This window comes from Mastacembelus armatus, chromosome 16 (assembly GCF_900324485.2).
Source record: "Mastacembelus armatus chromosome 16, fMasArm1.2, whole genome shotgun sequence".
Taxonomy (NCBI): domain Eukaryota; kingdom Metazoa; phylum Chordata; class Actinopteri; order Synbranchiformes; family Mastacembelidae; genus Mastacembelus; species Mastacembelus armatus.
In genome coordinates, this window is record NC_046648.1 from 7,318,449 (window position 1) to 7,332,737 (window position 14,289).

Genomic DNA, 14,289 nt, shown 5'->3' on the forward strand with positions numbered 1-14,289 from the left:
CCGCAGGTATACACTCTGCCAAATCTTAGATTAATCCTGTGGACTCAAAAGTCTGTTTGTGCTCAATCATTACAAAATGCTGTGACATGAAGTCATACACACCAATGTGAATAAAAGGATTGAAAAACAGCTGGATCATTGTGATTCATTTTTGGAAAACAAATTTAACTACAAGATGACAAGACAGAGGAACATGCAGCTTTTCTCGATGGAAACTGTAGGGCAAAGCACAATTTTAAAGTAAAGACTAATCCACATTGTCTGCTAAATTCCCTGAAAATTAACACTTGCTTTAAATTTAACTCTTAACCATGATCTTGCACGAACAGTCATTTCATTATCAAAGCTTTCACAGAATCAGCACCTCAGTATCAATAACCCATTCGATAAATATTAACTCAATTTTTCTTAAGTAGCAGGAAATCATACTGCTCACAGAGCTTTTCTAATTCTCACATTCAGTACAGACATTTAACTCCCTCTCCTCATTTCAAACCCTTTATCATAAGTCAGCAAAGACATACTATCATGTCTACATATTTCTGCCAATGTCTCCATGACAACAGCTCACTAACTGGAACTATTCAATTTTTCCAACACCATCAGACATTAAATTCGTTAAAATTATGCATAACAATATGGTCAGAAAAACCCATCAATGTCAACGGCTAGCCTTATGTTTTCAGAGAAAAGAAGCAAGACTTTATTTTCCATCTTGTTACTGGCCAAGATAATCCACTTCTTATGAAGATGGCATCTTGACAGAGAAGAGAGTGAATGGCAGATCACCAGCCATGAGATTACAAGAGGAACCCACAGTTCGGTTCCTCGCTCATTTTGAAACCCTTCAGCTTTCATTTTAATGCAGATTTCCAGTGTAATAAGGGCTGCACCACACAGAGAGATAACCTGAAGAAACACTCATTAGAAAAAAAAAAAAAAATCAGACTTCAAACAATGTAAGACATAAATATAAAAAGAAATCAAGCGAACCAAGGGATGTCACTGGTATACAGTGACAGTTAAAGTTTTTACACGCCTTTGCCCTTTGAGGTTATAAATAAGACAAAGAGGAGGAATGTACTCCCTATTTGAGTTTTGAAAGGTAGCACAGGTACCAGTTTATTTACAAATGTTCCTGGGGAAAAAGAACAAGAAAGTACATGTTTTTTAAGCTACCTAACAAATTTTATCTAAAGGGTGCTGTCTAATGCTGCATCTACCATTTAACCTAAGGTGAAACTGATTGTATAAATACAACCTTCCCTTTAAGACCAAAATGCCACATGAACAGTGAGTATTCCAAGTGTTATTTGTCCTCAAGGATGGTGCATTTCATACTGCTGCAACTGGAAAACAGACTAAAATGGCTGCTGATGAAAACAGGCTGGATAAGAAAGAACCTTTGTGTGGGATTATAATCCTGGTCAGCCTGATGACTTTAAAGATCGATTCAGTGTCTTTGCGCCTTTTATCCCTATGGCCCGACAGTGAGCAATCCTGAAACGTTATGAAAGCTTGACAGCAATCTTCTGCTCCTTTTTCATCATTCTCTGAACCTCTTTCTCCATTTTCTTCCTTTGCTGTTCCATGGACCTCTTTTCTCTCTCAGCCATCTTCTGTTGTCTGTTAAACGAAGGCAAATGCACGGATGCAAACAATGTCATTACAGAGCACATCAGCAGAAGCTAGGTCAGCTGAGAGTGAGTAAGCCTAGAGTGGTAGTCCGAAAAAAATAAATAAATAAAAAGGGTGGATGCTGCCACCTGCTGGCCACTGGGTAAATCTACAGTCCTTAAATAAAAGTAACAAGAAGCAGATCATGGAAAATATTCTTTACCTGTTACAATTCTGCCTATTACAATAAAATACAGTTCAAGACAAGCTAGTGAACATTTTGGAGCATTTAGCAGCAGAGCGTAGATTCATCATGAAGCCAGAAATACAATTTCAGGTAAATAAGAACATTTTCCTCATAACTTCTGCACATCAGGTTAAAAGCATATGGCTTGTTGTTGTTAATAACTTGTTTATGTTGCCCAAAAGTAGCCGAAACCTACATACTTGTTGCTGTAACTGTTTTAAACGGACAAGTGGATTAATAATGATGAATGTTGATGACCTGATAACACCTGACCAACAGACAGTAGTGCATATGTATGTACTACACTGTATGTAGACACAGATTCAAGTCATTTTTACCTGAGCACCTCTTCTGCCTCCCAGGCTGCATCAGACTCATCCTCCCATGCGTTTGTATCCTCCTGCCAGTTGTCCATTTCTCCCAACTCAGCCTGTACAAAAGCAGTGTCCATTCATTTCTGTGAAGATGCTACTGTAACTACAATAGATGGCTGTACAAGTTAATAGACACACACTATGGGGAGTAATAACTGTTGAGGACTGAGCTTCTGCTGTAGAAATGTGTTTTAACACATTTAACATCACAAGAAGATTCAAGGAAAAATGAAGAAATTTGATTTTTTTCTTTTTGTATACAAGTCTAACCTCCTACCACTTTCACTAACGCCTTTACAAACCTAACAAGTTACACAACAAGTTTTACTTTGAATCCATTTCTCTTCTAGCATATTCAAATATTACATTTCCAAAAGCTGTCCAATCGAAACATGTAAAAACCCAGGGCCGGAGTATGTATTAGGACTGAGCTGCAGGTCCCCATCTCTGCTCTGCAAGGTCAGAGTGTAAAACTGTAACTCACCGAGGGAGGACTGAAGGTCATCATATCCTGAGAGGCTGCCAGTCTGCTGGAGAATCCCACTGAGCCATCAGGCACTAGGTAGTTCAAAGGCTCCCTTTTCTTCAGCACAATCTGTAGCATGGAGCCCAGACACAGAGGAGAAGACTTAACACCTTAACACCTAAATCATTAGATTTCATTAAATCTAAATACAATTCACCCTACATAATGACACACTTGGTAGCTAACAAGACCAGCTCTGCAAACGTAATGACATGTAATGAATGTCACCAGCTTGGCAAAAATATATTCAAGACATCCTGTGTATCATTCATTTTGCTGTGCTGCACTGTCCGGTTGGCATACCTTCTGTGTTTTCCTGATAGTGGGGGCCATGTCTTTGAAATAGTCGGGTTCATCATCTGCATCGTTGGGTGGAGGGGAAACATTTCCATTTCCACCTTCAATCTTAATACTTGTCGGAGCTTCTTCGTCCCAGGAGCTCCATTCTTCAATCTCTGGCTGTGCAGACCAGAACATAAAATATCATTTGAAGTCATGCATTTCAGTAGAAAATGAATGTGTATGTGTATGTATGAATGTGTATTAACAGATATAGTGGTTTTAGATAGCATTCAAATCCCTTTTTGTAGATGCCCCTTTGGCAACAATAACAGTTATGAGTCTTTGTGGGTAAGTCTCTACCCTACTTCTCCCTCCTGCTGAGAAGTGGCCGATGATGCTGCCACCACCAGGTTTCACTGTAGGGATGGTATTAGCGAGGTGATGAGCAGTGCCTGGTGTTTACTGGTCACAGCCCTTAGACTTCTGCCTAAACTATGACATTTTGTCTTATCAGACCAAAGAATATTTTCCCCCATGTCTCAGAGTACTTTAAATACGGTTTGCTCCAAGCAGGTTGTTATATGACTTTTACAGTCCACAAACATGTATGTCAGGTTGGTGACTCTAAATTTCCCATAGGAGTGAGGGTGAGTATATGTGGTTGTTTGTCTCTATGTGGCCCTGTGGACTGGTGACCTGTCCAGGGTGTACCCCTGCCTTTCACCCAAAGAGAGCTGGGATAAGCTTAACACTGAAAAGCAAAACCACAACACAATTAAGTGTGCAAAAGGAGAAGGGGCCTGAATACTTTCCGAAGCACGTGTACATTAAAATTCAGAGATGACTCAAATGATGATTATTCCAGTATTTCCCTTTCCAAATATAGAATTCTTGTCTCTGAGCTCCACAGGGCAGATGCTGCTAATTGATGCAATACCCACCTGCTTTGGTACTGATGTTGAAAAATCCACTGTTGTTGGGAGGGTTATTTGATCACCGCTGAGTTTGCGACCCCTGCCAGTCCTGCAGAGTAATATAATAAAAAAAAAAAAGTCAAAAGAAACTAATCTGATAGTGTAAAAGTCAGCAAATCAGACCTCTTTAGTGTGTAAAGACTGTTTTACTAACCACGACCTAAAAGCTCTGCCAAGTTAATATTATTTAGAGATTACAAGAATTATAGCAAGAATTGAGGGCTAGCTAGGTGGGTGTGGAATGTTTTACCAAAACGCAGGTCAAGTACCACAAATTTATTGTGGTATTTTTAAACAAATATATTTCTTTCAGACAAGGTTTTTAATGTATCTCTGTTTAGAAATCAGTGTTATGCTGAATATAGCATTCATGAGTGGCACTGGACATTTGTTAAGTGTTCTGTAGCCCTTACCTACATATCAACCTTTTAAAAAAGGAAAGTAAGCTGGCTAGACATGTGCAGATCTTGAAGAGACGGAACTGAGTGATGGCCATGATGAGATGTAGCTGATGGGAAAGAAAAAACAAAAACATTAGCATTTGGGTTTGCTGCGATGTGCGTGTGTCTTGTTTTTAGTGTAGTGACCCCAAGTCTTCAGCAAACATATATTTCTGCAGGAGAAATAGTTTGCCCGGAGTCCTGCTGGCGTATATGAACATGATGTCCAACCACTGGATTCATCATCTGGAAAGATGAGAGAAGAGACTGCGAAATTTCACAAGTAATCGCAGACACACCAACGACATATATATTCTTCTGTTTAATAGGAAGTTTTCACAAACAAGAGATCGCAATAAGGCTTAGGTTAACGATGGATATAACACAACCACTACCGATATTTCTGTAACATAAACGCATGATTTTTTTTTCCACAGCGTGTAAACAAACACTCGCCTTGCAAGACGTCAGGACAGCGTTTGCAGAGCAGCAGTTTCTTTTCGTGGGCTTCAACACACAAGTTCATTTATTTGCTAATCGTTGCTTGCTAGCTTAGCCCCCAGGAGAACATGGTATTTCTGAAGCCTCTGACCGTCTTCGTAAGTGGACACATTGACGGTGACAAATCAGATCCCTGTCGTGTCAAAAGTAGGCATATAAGAGTTGTAAACGCCAATGTGGTTTGATGACAACACTCCTAAAATTAGCGTCGTCGCTCATCTCTGTCCCGTGGCTGCCATCTTTGAGCTGGGAGGAGCAGGAAACAGGGAAGTACAGCGTGGTCCTGTTACTTTCAGAAGCTGTTGGAAATTGGTGTTGCATCATGTGCCTTGTGTTTTCCGTAGACTTATTTCACCTCATGCAGATTGAAGTGACATTTGGTACTTTATCCAAGGGACATGTGAATCATCTTTAAAGACACTATGGTAGAACATGCATTTAACTATTCACCTTTCAGAATTTATATTCTCCACGCAGATATTTTTTAATTAAATATATTTTCCGATATATAGTCTGCATTCTTATCATTATGCAGATTATAAAGACTATTCACAGTATTTCATGGGTTGTCCCAAACACACGAAGACAATTATTGCTATCATCTTTGTTTGTGAAAATGAGTTATATGGATAAAAGTGTAATTTCAAGACCAGCATAATGAACGGCAGTTTAATCTGTAACGCGAATGCACCATGTCGTCATCACAAACCACCCAATCAACGCACGGATTTGGAGGGAAGTAGCATATTTGAAAACGGGGAGTTCTGTTGAAATTTATTTTCGTGTCCCGTAAGAGAGAAGGGATTAATAAAAGCGTCAATACGGTGAGATGTTTGTGACAGTAACATTTTTCTTTTAATGTAGTTGAAGATGCCAATATATATGTTTTAACTGAACTAGATTTTGCATGAATCACAAAAGAACGAACTCGCATACAACGGTTAGCAATTACGTCAGCTAACATGTTAGCTAAGGTTAGCTAGCCAGGCTAATTCAAACTGTAAACAAAGGGAGTAACTATGTTTCTCACCTAAAGAGGACCGATAGGTTGTCCTTTGTCAGTCTAGCCTGCTTCTCAGTAAGTTCCAGCTAACGTTATAGTTCAGCAAAGCCGCTAATACTTTGATGCCAAAATGTGAACAAACGACTCAAAAGACTGCACCTTTTAATGGGATATAAGTGAAATCCATGGCTGATGTACATTTACGTTTAAATGCTCGTTGTGTTGAACAGTTTTTGGTGAAGAGAGCAGACATACTGTAATCCGGTTGTGCAGTAGAATATGTGTCTTTCATTACAGATGGAGGAAGAGGAGCACACAGACAGAAAGCAGCAGTTTGCCATGATTTTTCAAAGGCTCAACAAAATTAAGAAGTATCTCAGTGACGGTAATAGCATACCAAGTAATCTTGGCAATAATGTAAATGGTTCATATAGCTGTTCGTACTATGTTCATATGTTATGAAGTTATCATGAAACCATGCACTTCTTACAGATGACACAGACAATATTAACCAGGTGATCGGGTCAAACTCACCTGAATCTTGCCTCTCGTATTTGATGGACCTGGAGAAAAAAGGGGACCCTCACCTGAATCATAACCACCTCACTAGACTCATTGACTTTTATACCAGAGTGTTCTTCAGTATGCCACTGGGAAAATACTGTCAAAATGAGAGCTATGCTAGGATGCTGGTCAGATTTGCAGAGCTGAAAGCGTAAGTAACCAAAGTTTGGCTTATTTCCTAAGACCTTTGTTTGCTTTCCAGTTTTGGTTAGGCATCACAAGATTTCATAAAAGAATGTGTATTAGCTGCACTTTCTGTTATTTTATTTTATTTAATTATTTTTGCTTTTTATTAGGATTCAAGATATTAATGAAGCAGAAGACAACTTCAATGTGGCAAGATCTCACAGCCCAAACTTTGCATTTGTCCACATAGCACATGCAAGGTTTGAGCATTCTCAAGGTAGACATGTATATTTTCTTGTTCTTGCAAAAAATAAATACATTCCCATGACATTTTATCTGAGACCTAACAGTGTCTGCTGTTTCATCTTACCAGGCAACACAAAGAGAGGCATTTACATATTAAAGAATGCTATTGAACAGGGTGCCAAACCAAAGAAGGTGCTGGAAGCTACCTTGCAGAGCATGCAGTCAGGGAAAAGACAAGTCTTCTGTTCAGAGGATAAGGAAAATGCACCATGTGAGTATTTATTATTTTACTCCAAGGCATGATGTGATGAGACTCGTGTACGGCAATTCAGAAATTCAAAGTTTACCATTACAGTGTAATTTCCTTATATAACATTATTAATTTACTATTCTTATATGTTTCTAATGCTTATCTCATTTTCTTATCTTTATGCCAGTGTTGCAGAATGCTAACATGCATGATCCTGTGAAAAAAGGCTCAGAATTCCAAAAAGCAGGCAGGATATCAGATGGCACAGGAGACTTGCAGCTCTCCGGTGTTTCTGGTTCAGGGTAAGTATAAAACTTTAGAAGTCAGAGGTAACATAAGCCCTTCTGTTGTGATATGTCTGACATCTTATGCTGATTTCTGGCTTTGAGGACTGAGCCCCTGGGTGGCTCATCATATGACCAACTGCCAGACTGGAGAGCTGGATCTCAACGCAAGAGAACAATTTTCGTGGTGAGTTACATTTTACCCTGCTTGCGTTACCAGAAATTACTTTTACATGTATTGAATGTTTTTCTTTGACATGAAGTTATTTCAAATTAGACCTAGAAGTTTTAAAGTTGTATTCTCATCATCTGCTTTACAGCCAGGGAGAGTTCCTGTAGTGCCCTTCTCAATCCCAGAAAAGGATGGTGATGATGATGATGATGCCAACTATAGTCATGGAAAACCCTTGACTAAAAGTGATGCATCAGTCCCCGCCTGTTTGTTCCGGTATTATTTCTGAACATGTTTAATGTGCTTATGTCTGCTATGCCATATGGAACCTCTTTTTTTTTTTTTTTTTTTTTTGGTTTAATTATATAAATAAATAAATATACACACACATGCCATTTATGCCATACCTCACAGACAAAATCTACTTTAGGTGCGTGTGGGTAATAACAATGTAATGCATGGTAAATACTTTAATTGTTTAATTTTGCCTTAGGCAAACATCTGGTTCAAACGTGAACCCTGTATTTGGGCTGTCATCCTCAAAGAAAAATGCTGCAGATGGAGATTTACTCAATCTTGAAGTGAGTATAAACCTACCATATTAGTTTCAGTCTATGCAATGTCAGCCTTTGTTGTCTGTGCTCAACAAAAAATGTTCACCCTGAGCAGAAGAAAGTGTGTTACCTTTCTCCTCAATTATTGCATCGCTCTTAGGAGGACCAGGCAGCTGCAGAATCCACCACCACATTCCTTCACACCCATGCCACAGCAGATAATCCCAAACTGGAAGGTATTGTCTAACCTTGAAAAGATGTTAGGTTCATTTTTGTGCTCTTTAAGGAATTACAAAAATCTCTGTAAACAGTGTGTGTTTATTGTATGGACAATTTTTACTGTTTAAATTATATATTTCTCTCTGGCAGATGTAACTTACAGTTTTGACCAGGTTCTAAAAAGAAATTCCCCTGAGTCATGTTGGACTTATCTGATGAACCTGGAGAAAAGAGGCAACCCACGCATAGATGTCAGCCTCCTCAATAAACTCAAGCACTGTTATTCAAAAGTCTTTTCCAAGCTGCCTATCAGACAGTACAGCAAAAATGCCAGCTATGCCAAAATACTGGTCAGATATGCAGAGCTCAAGGGGTGAGTGTGAATGCAAATTTTATTTTTGCAGTTGAGTTTTGTCACAGTACGGTTATTTGACTGGATGTGAAAAGAGTGATGCAGTATTAATGGTATAAACTGACTGTGTGAAAGGCATCCATCTTATTGTGATGTTAAACCTTTCACTTTGTCTGATGTTTAAGAGGCCTGAAAATATTCTGTGTTCTATTTTAATATTACTGTTATTTTTTAAAAGTATATCAAAGTTTTGTCATGTGCTATTTACGTGTAACCACATTTCTTTTTCTGCAGGATTGAAGACCCAGAGGAAGCACTGGACTACTTTATAGTTGCAACATCCAACTGCAAAGAGTTTGCCTTTGTCCACATAGCACATGCCCAGTTTCAGCTCTCTCAAGGTATTAGATTTTTTTTTTTTTTTTTAAAATTCCCCAAAGATCTGGCCTATAGAATGGACAGACACTAATCAGACTTGCAATTCATAGTGTTTCATGGAATACATGCTATATTATTGTGTCCAGCTGTGATCAGAACGACTCCCAAACTGGAGGCAATTTGTTGGGGATTTGCCAGTGTGCCATCCTTTATTGCAAAACGCAGTTAAAAAAGGATTCCCCCCCCCCCCCCCCCTTTCGTTTTTTACTTTCAAGGAAATGTGATGAAAGCAACCTCAATTTTACACAAAGCCCAGGCGTTAAATGCCAGGCCAGCTGAGCACCTGGAGGTGGCCATGCATAAGCTGAAAGCTGGGGAGAAAGAGATAATGCTCACCAAGGAAGAGGAGCAAACCACAGGTAGACATTAATTGAAGATTCTGTCGTTATAAAGGTCAAATCATCGGAAAGGACACGGTCTGCAACTCCTGTTGTCACTCGTGTTTCATTTTGGTTTTTTTTTGTTTTTTTTCTAGAAGTACAAACAGTTGTGCGAGGAAGTATGCCAAGCTATGGTGGAAACCATGAACCTGAGCTTCCTGCTCGTGTTTTTCGCTCAGTGGAGCAACCTAAAAACACCAGCAAGGAGCCCCTATCAGACCGGAAGATGTCAGTTCTCATTAGCCGGCATGTGTCACCAGAGGTGTGCTAAAATTCTTTGTCTGCTACTACTCTCTGTGATGCATTTTTACCTATCCTTTGTAAGAGGTTCTATTATTTGGGGGTATTGTTTACAGTGTTGGCTAGTCTTACCTTGTTAATTTATTTAGTTCTCTGTCCTTGCTCCTAGCTGGCAGAATTGGGCACTGTCTTCTCTTTTCTGTAATTGTGAGGACAGTTTACCAAATGAGGGCATCACATTCCCTTTATTAATTGCTAATATTATTAATTCATCACTGGGATATCAGTATCATTTATAATCATTTCATGTGAGTTTCAAATGAACATGATTTAATCTTATAACATTACCCAGTGTTGAACAAATCCAAATGATTTTGTTCATAGGATAAACATACAACCCCACCTGAGCCCAGACCCATTCCTCATGTACTGGAACCATTTCCCACTCCATCCTTCCAGCTTTCATCCAGGATGAAACCGCAAACAGTCTGCCAGACACCGAGCAGTGACAGAAACCCCTGTGCTAGCAGGTAATGTTGAGAATATTATTGGTTGCACTTAATTAGCTTTAAAGGTCCTGGGAATTGTTGTTTCTTTATGTGCATATTTATACCAATAGAAATCTGCCCAGTTACACATACTCCATCTTTCTTTCCCTCAGCTTTATTACTCCTGTTGTAAAGAGAGTGCCCGAGGTGTCTTCCTCTGCAGCAGCACACAGAGCTGGACCTGTTCAGCAGCCAAGCACACCTCTAAAGCAAGATGCAGGTTTCCTAACCCCACAGGTAAAGTATGTTCTAATCAACTGAAAAGCTTTTTAAAATTTTTTTTTTTTTTTTTTTTTTTTGAGGCATGCCTTTTACTATGTACCTAGCTGTTACCAGTCTGAACACATCTGTTTTTTTCAACCAAGAGTCATTGATGTTTGTGTTAAATATACAGCAACAGCAATAACCTGAAATCAGTCACATGATCAAGAGAGATCTGGGCTCTTAATGTTCCTTTTTCTGAAGCATTAAAAAAACAACTGGACATGTAGAAATCAATATAGCTTGTCTTGATGTTAAAATGCTTTCTATGGGACTATAAAAGGACTTTTTCTGTTTTAAGGTTTGCTACTCAAAGAATCATTCAGAACTGTAGTAACTGGATGTATCTTTTTCTTTTTAAATCTAATGTTAGGCATCCATTACTCCATTATCAAATGAATCCATTACCATTAAGGGCAAGCAGTTCTTCATCCTCAAGATGATTGGACGTGGTGGATCAAGCAAGGTAAAATGTTATTGATTTTATATATGCAAAAAAAAAAAAGAAACAGATACCTTTTATCATTTTATTTTTCCTTCATGTCTTAACTATAACCATGTGTTATTGTCCATGGTTGAGTTAACACGCTTATACCTGTCTTTCTAGGTCTACCAGGTCCTCGATCATAAGAAGCAACTGTTTGCTGTGAAATACGTGGACCTTGAGGAGGCTGATGCTCAGACAATAGAAAGTTACAAAAATGAGATTGGACATCTGAACCACTTGCAGCAATACAGCGATCAAATTATAAAGCTCTATGATTAGTGAGTACATGGCCACAAATACTGCTAATACACGACATCCAGGCCAAATGAACAGATGAAATATCATTTTTATTTGGTTTTCTTCAAACCATTTTGAGTTGAACAGCACTGCACTGCCACCAGACTAAATGATTTAAGAGAAAGTCAGTTCTCCTTGTAATTATGATCTCTGAAACAAATATGCTGATTATTTTATATGTGTTTTCAGTGAAATAACCAACAGCTACATCTACATGCTGATGGAGTGTGGAAACTTGGATCTGAACACTTGGTTGCGAAACCGCAAGACTGTGAATCCATTGGATAGGAAGTTCTACTGGAAGAACATGCTGGAGGCCGTCCATACCATTCACAAACATGGTTGTGCTCCTGTTAAAGCGCTCAGGGCTATAAATGGTACACCGGTGATACTTCCTAACCGTTACAAATATGCATGTCATCTTTGCAGGAATTGTCCACAGTGACTTGAAGCCAGCTAATTTTGTCATCGTGAATGGTTCACTGAAGCTTATTGACTTTGGCATTGCAAACAGAATCCAGCCAGATGTAACAAGCATCATGAAGGATTCACAAGTAAGATTTTTGTTGTATAGAGTCTCTTGCCTATACTATTAACCTGCATCCCACAGTCTGTACTCTGTAACACATGGTATTTGCCAAACATAGGTTGGAACCCTGAACTACATGCCTCCTGAAGCCATCAAAGATACGTCATCAAAACCAGGAAAAGCACGCTCAAAGGTATTTTGCTCACTATTAGATTCAACAGCCTGTACAGTAAGCTATGAATTCAGTGATGAGGTTAAACACATCATTTGTTGCACAGATTAGTCCTAAAGGTGACGTGTGGTCCCTTGGATGCATCCTGTACTATATGACTTATGGGAAGACTCCATTCCAAAGCATCACCAATCAGATTACCAAGCTACAGGCTATCATCGATCCTTCTCATAAGATCCAGTTTCCTGACATCTCTGAGAAGGATTTGCTGGATGTTTTGAAGGTGAGACCACAAATATACTACATTAGTGTAATGTGAACATAAAACATACAAGTAAATGCTCAACAGTTCACTACACTTAAAGATATCCACTATTTTGAAATGGTCCATCTTATATTGACTTAATTTGTGTTTAACTGATATATTGGTCTATGAGCTTGGAACATACTGTCCTTTTCATAAAGATAAGTCAGTCAATTTATCATCGCTGCAAGAGATATAACTTTGCTTGCATAAAAGCTTTTAAACTGATCATGTTAACTCCATATTGACTTCAGACATTTCTACGCAAAGGATGTTTATGTATGTTTTTCTTTTTTATCAGAAGAAATTGTTCTGGGGGAATAGTTGCTGGTCAGTTATTAATATCAGTCTGGTTTTTCCACATATGTCATTCTGTTCAGTAACAGAAATCCTAAAGATATCCTATGTGCTTTTTACAGGTATTCTATAAAAATTAAACAAATAAATAAGTGCACTTTGCAAGTAAATAAAGTGTGTAATGGCTGATATATGCTTCCATTGTTTGTGCCCAACTGTTATATTGATGCTGAAAGATTAAGAAATCTGGATCAATTTTTGTATGATGAATTTGCTCAAAGCAAAGCTGGACTGTGTTTCTCTTTAAAAAATGAGTCTTTGTTATAGATATAGCTAAAATACTCATACCTATTTACTCACCAATCAAGGCCATGGATTTAAACAGTGTCAGATCTTAGAGGTATACTGGTGATATAAAATTTACTAAGCTCTATTGTTTCTCTGGTTGCTCAGAGGTGCTTGGTACGAAACCCCAGAGAGAGAATCTCTCTTGCAGAGTTGCTGGACCATCCATACCTACAGCTAAAGCCTCAAGGATCACCTGAACCAGGTTACACCCACTCATCAGCACAAAGTCAGTGTACTCAGAAGCCAGTTTCCCTGTTCACTACATGACTGATATTCAATTCACTTTTTTCAGAGTATTTATGTAACAATGATCTCAAGAAGATCTTAACAGACCTCGCAGCACTTCAGTCTCCAAACAGCATCATCCGAGCAGCTAATGTAAGTTTTATTTGAAAGAAACTTTGTTTCCATTCATAAGTTGCTTAAATTGTAATTCATGTTTCTGCATTTCATAGAATCTGGCCAAAATGTGCAACAGCGGCAAGAAGTTGGATGTTGCAGAGTGTGCGAAGTCATCGTCCTAACCATCCTGTACAATGTGTTGTGGATTTTTATTTTGTTTGTTCATATACCGCCCCTCCCCATGCCTACCATATACCATGCCTACCTTTAACCATATAAAATACATATATACCATATCCTTACAAGCTGGTTTATTTCTGAGCCGATATAAACTGAGAACTGACAAGGTGTATCTTTTTAATGCATTTTTTGAAATGGTATGGAATCACGATGTAAAAAAACAATGGACATTTTTTTTCCTGTAGGGCACATTTTTCAATTGTTGATACTTTTTGTTTTATGTTATGTCATGTCTTCCTAATCTGTGGTCTTTTTTTAAATCCCTCTTTACTGAAAAACAATTCTCAGTAAAACAAGCTAGTGTCAGAAAGCCGTCAAATGTAGTTTTGCAAAGTTAAACCAGAATAAAGTAGACTATGCTATTAAATAACTTATATTTGCATCTAAGATTTCTTACTTCAAAAAACAACTCCGAAGGCTAGGACTTTTAAGTGTATGAAGAAAGAGTCAGATGTGTGTGATCTGTGCTCTGTGTATATGCTCCTAATAACAATCTGTAGTGCCGGCCTGTACTCTGCAGTCCCTATCAGTTCACTGTGGCTGTTCTATGCTTATATTACCGGCAGGATTTAAAATGGACCCACATACCATTTAGTGCAACCTGCAACCCAGCTGCACAGTTGGTATCTGTGCAGGTAGTGGACGCAGGAAGTTGAATAAAGCGTCAGTGGTAGA

At 38.5% G+C, this 14,289-nt stretch overlaps 2 protein-coding genes across 2 annotated transcripts; one reads left to right on the top strand and one right to left on the bottom strand.

Annotated features, from left to right (window-relative positions):
* Positions 1-131: 131 nt before the first annotated feature.
* Positions 132-5,217, bottom strand: ebag9 (estrogen receptor binding site associated antigen 9). Its single transcript, XM_026294319.1, has 7 exons — positions 4,917-5,217; positions 4,434-4,528; positions 3,988-4,069; positions 3,068-3,223; positions 2,723-2,833; positions 2,203-2,294; positions 132-1,626 (listed from the first exon to the last, which is right to left on the bottom strand). Exons 2-7 carry the CDS (start codon positions 4,514-4,516, stop codon positions 1,509-1,511), a joined length of 642 nt encoding a protein of 213 aa, XP_026150104.1. The 5' UTR covers positions 4,517-4,528; positions 4,917-5,217; the 3' UTR covers positions 132-1,508.
* Positions 5,218-5,659: 442 nt separating this feature from the next.
* ttk (ttk protein kinase) lies at positions 5,660-13,759 on the top strand. The gene is made up of 25 exons (XM_026294490.1): positions 5,660-5,785; positions 6,262-6,349; positions 6,457-6,679; positions 6,825-6,931; positions 7,028-7,171; positions 7,338-7,452; positions 7,540-7,621; positions 7,755-7,882; positions 8,100-8,187; positions 8,321-8,396; positions 8,530-8,752; positions 9,026-9,132; positions 9,385-9,528; positions 9,645-9,811; positions 10,174-10,319; positions 10,451-10,574; positions 10,972-11,064; positions 11,206-11,363; positions 11,572-11,723; positions 11,812-11,936; positions 12,030-12,104; positions 12,190-12,366; positions 13,138-13,234; positions 13,325-13,410; positions 13,488-13,759. The coding sequence occupies exons 2-25, from the start codon at positions 6,262-6,264 to the stop codon at positions 13,554-13,556; spliced, it is 2,994 nt and encodes a 997-aa protein (XP_026150275.1). The 5' UTR covers positions 5,660-5,785; the 3' UTR covers positions 13,557-13,759.
* The last annotated feature ends 530 nt before the right edge of the window (positions 13,760-14,289 follow it).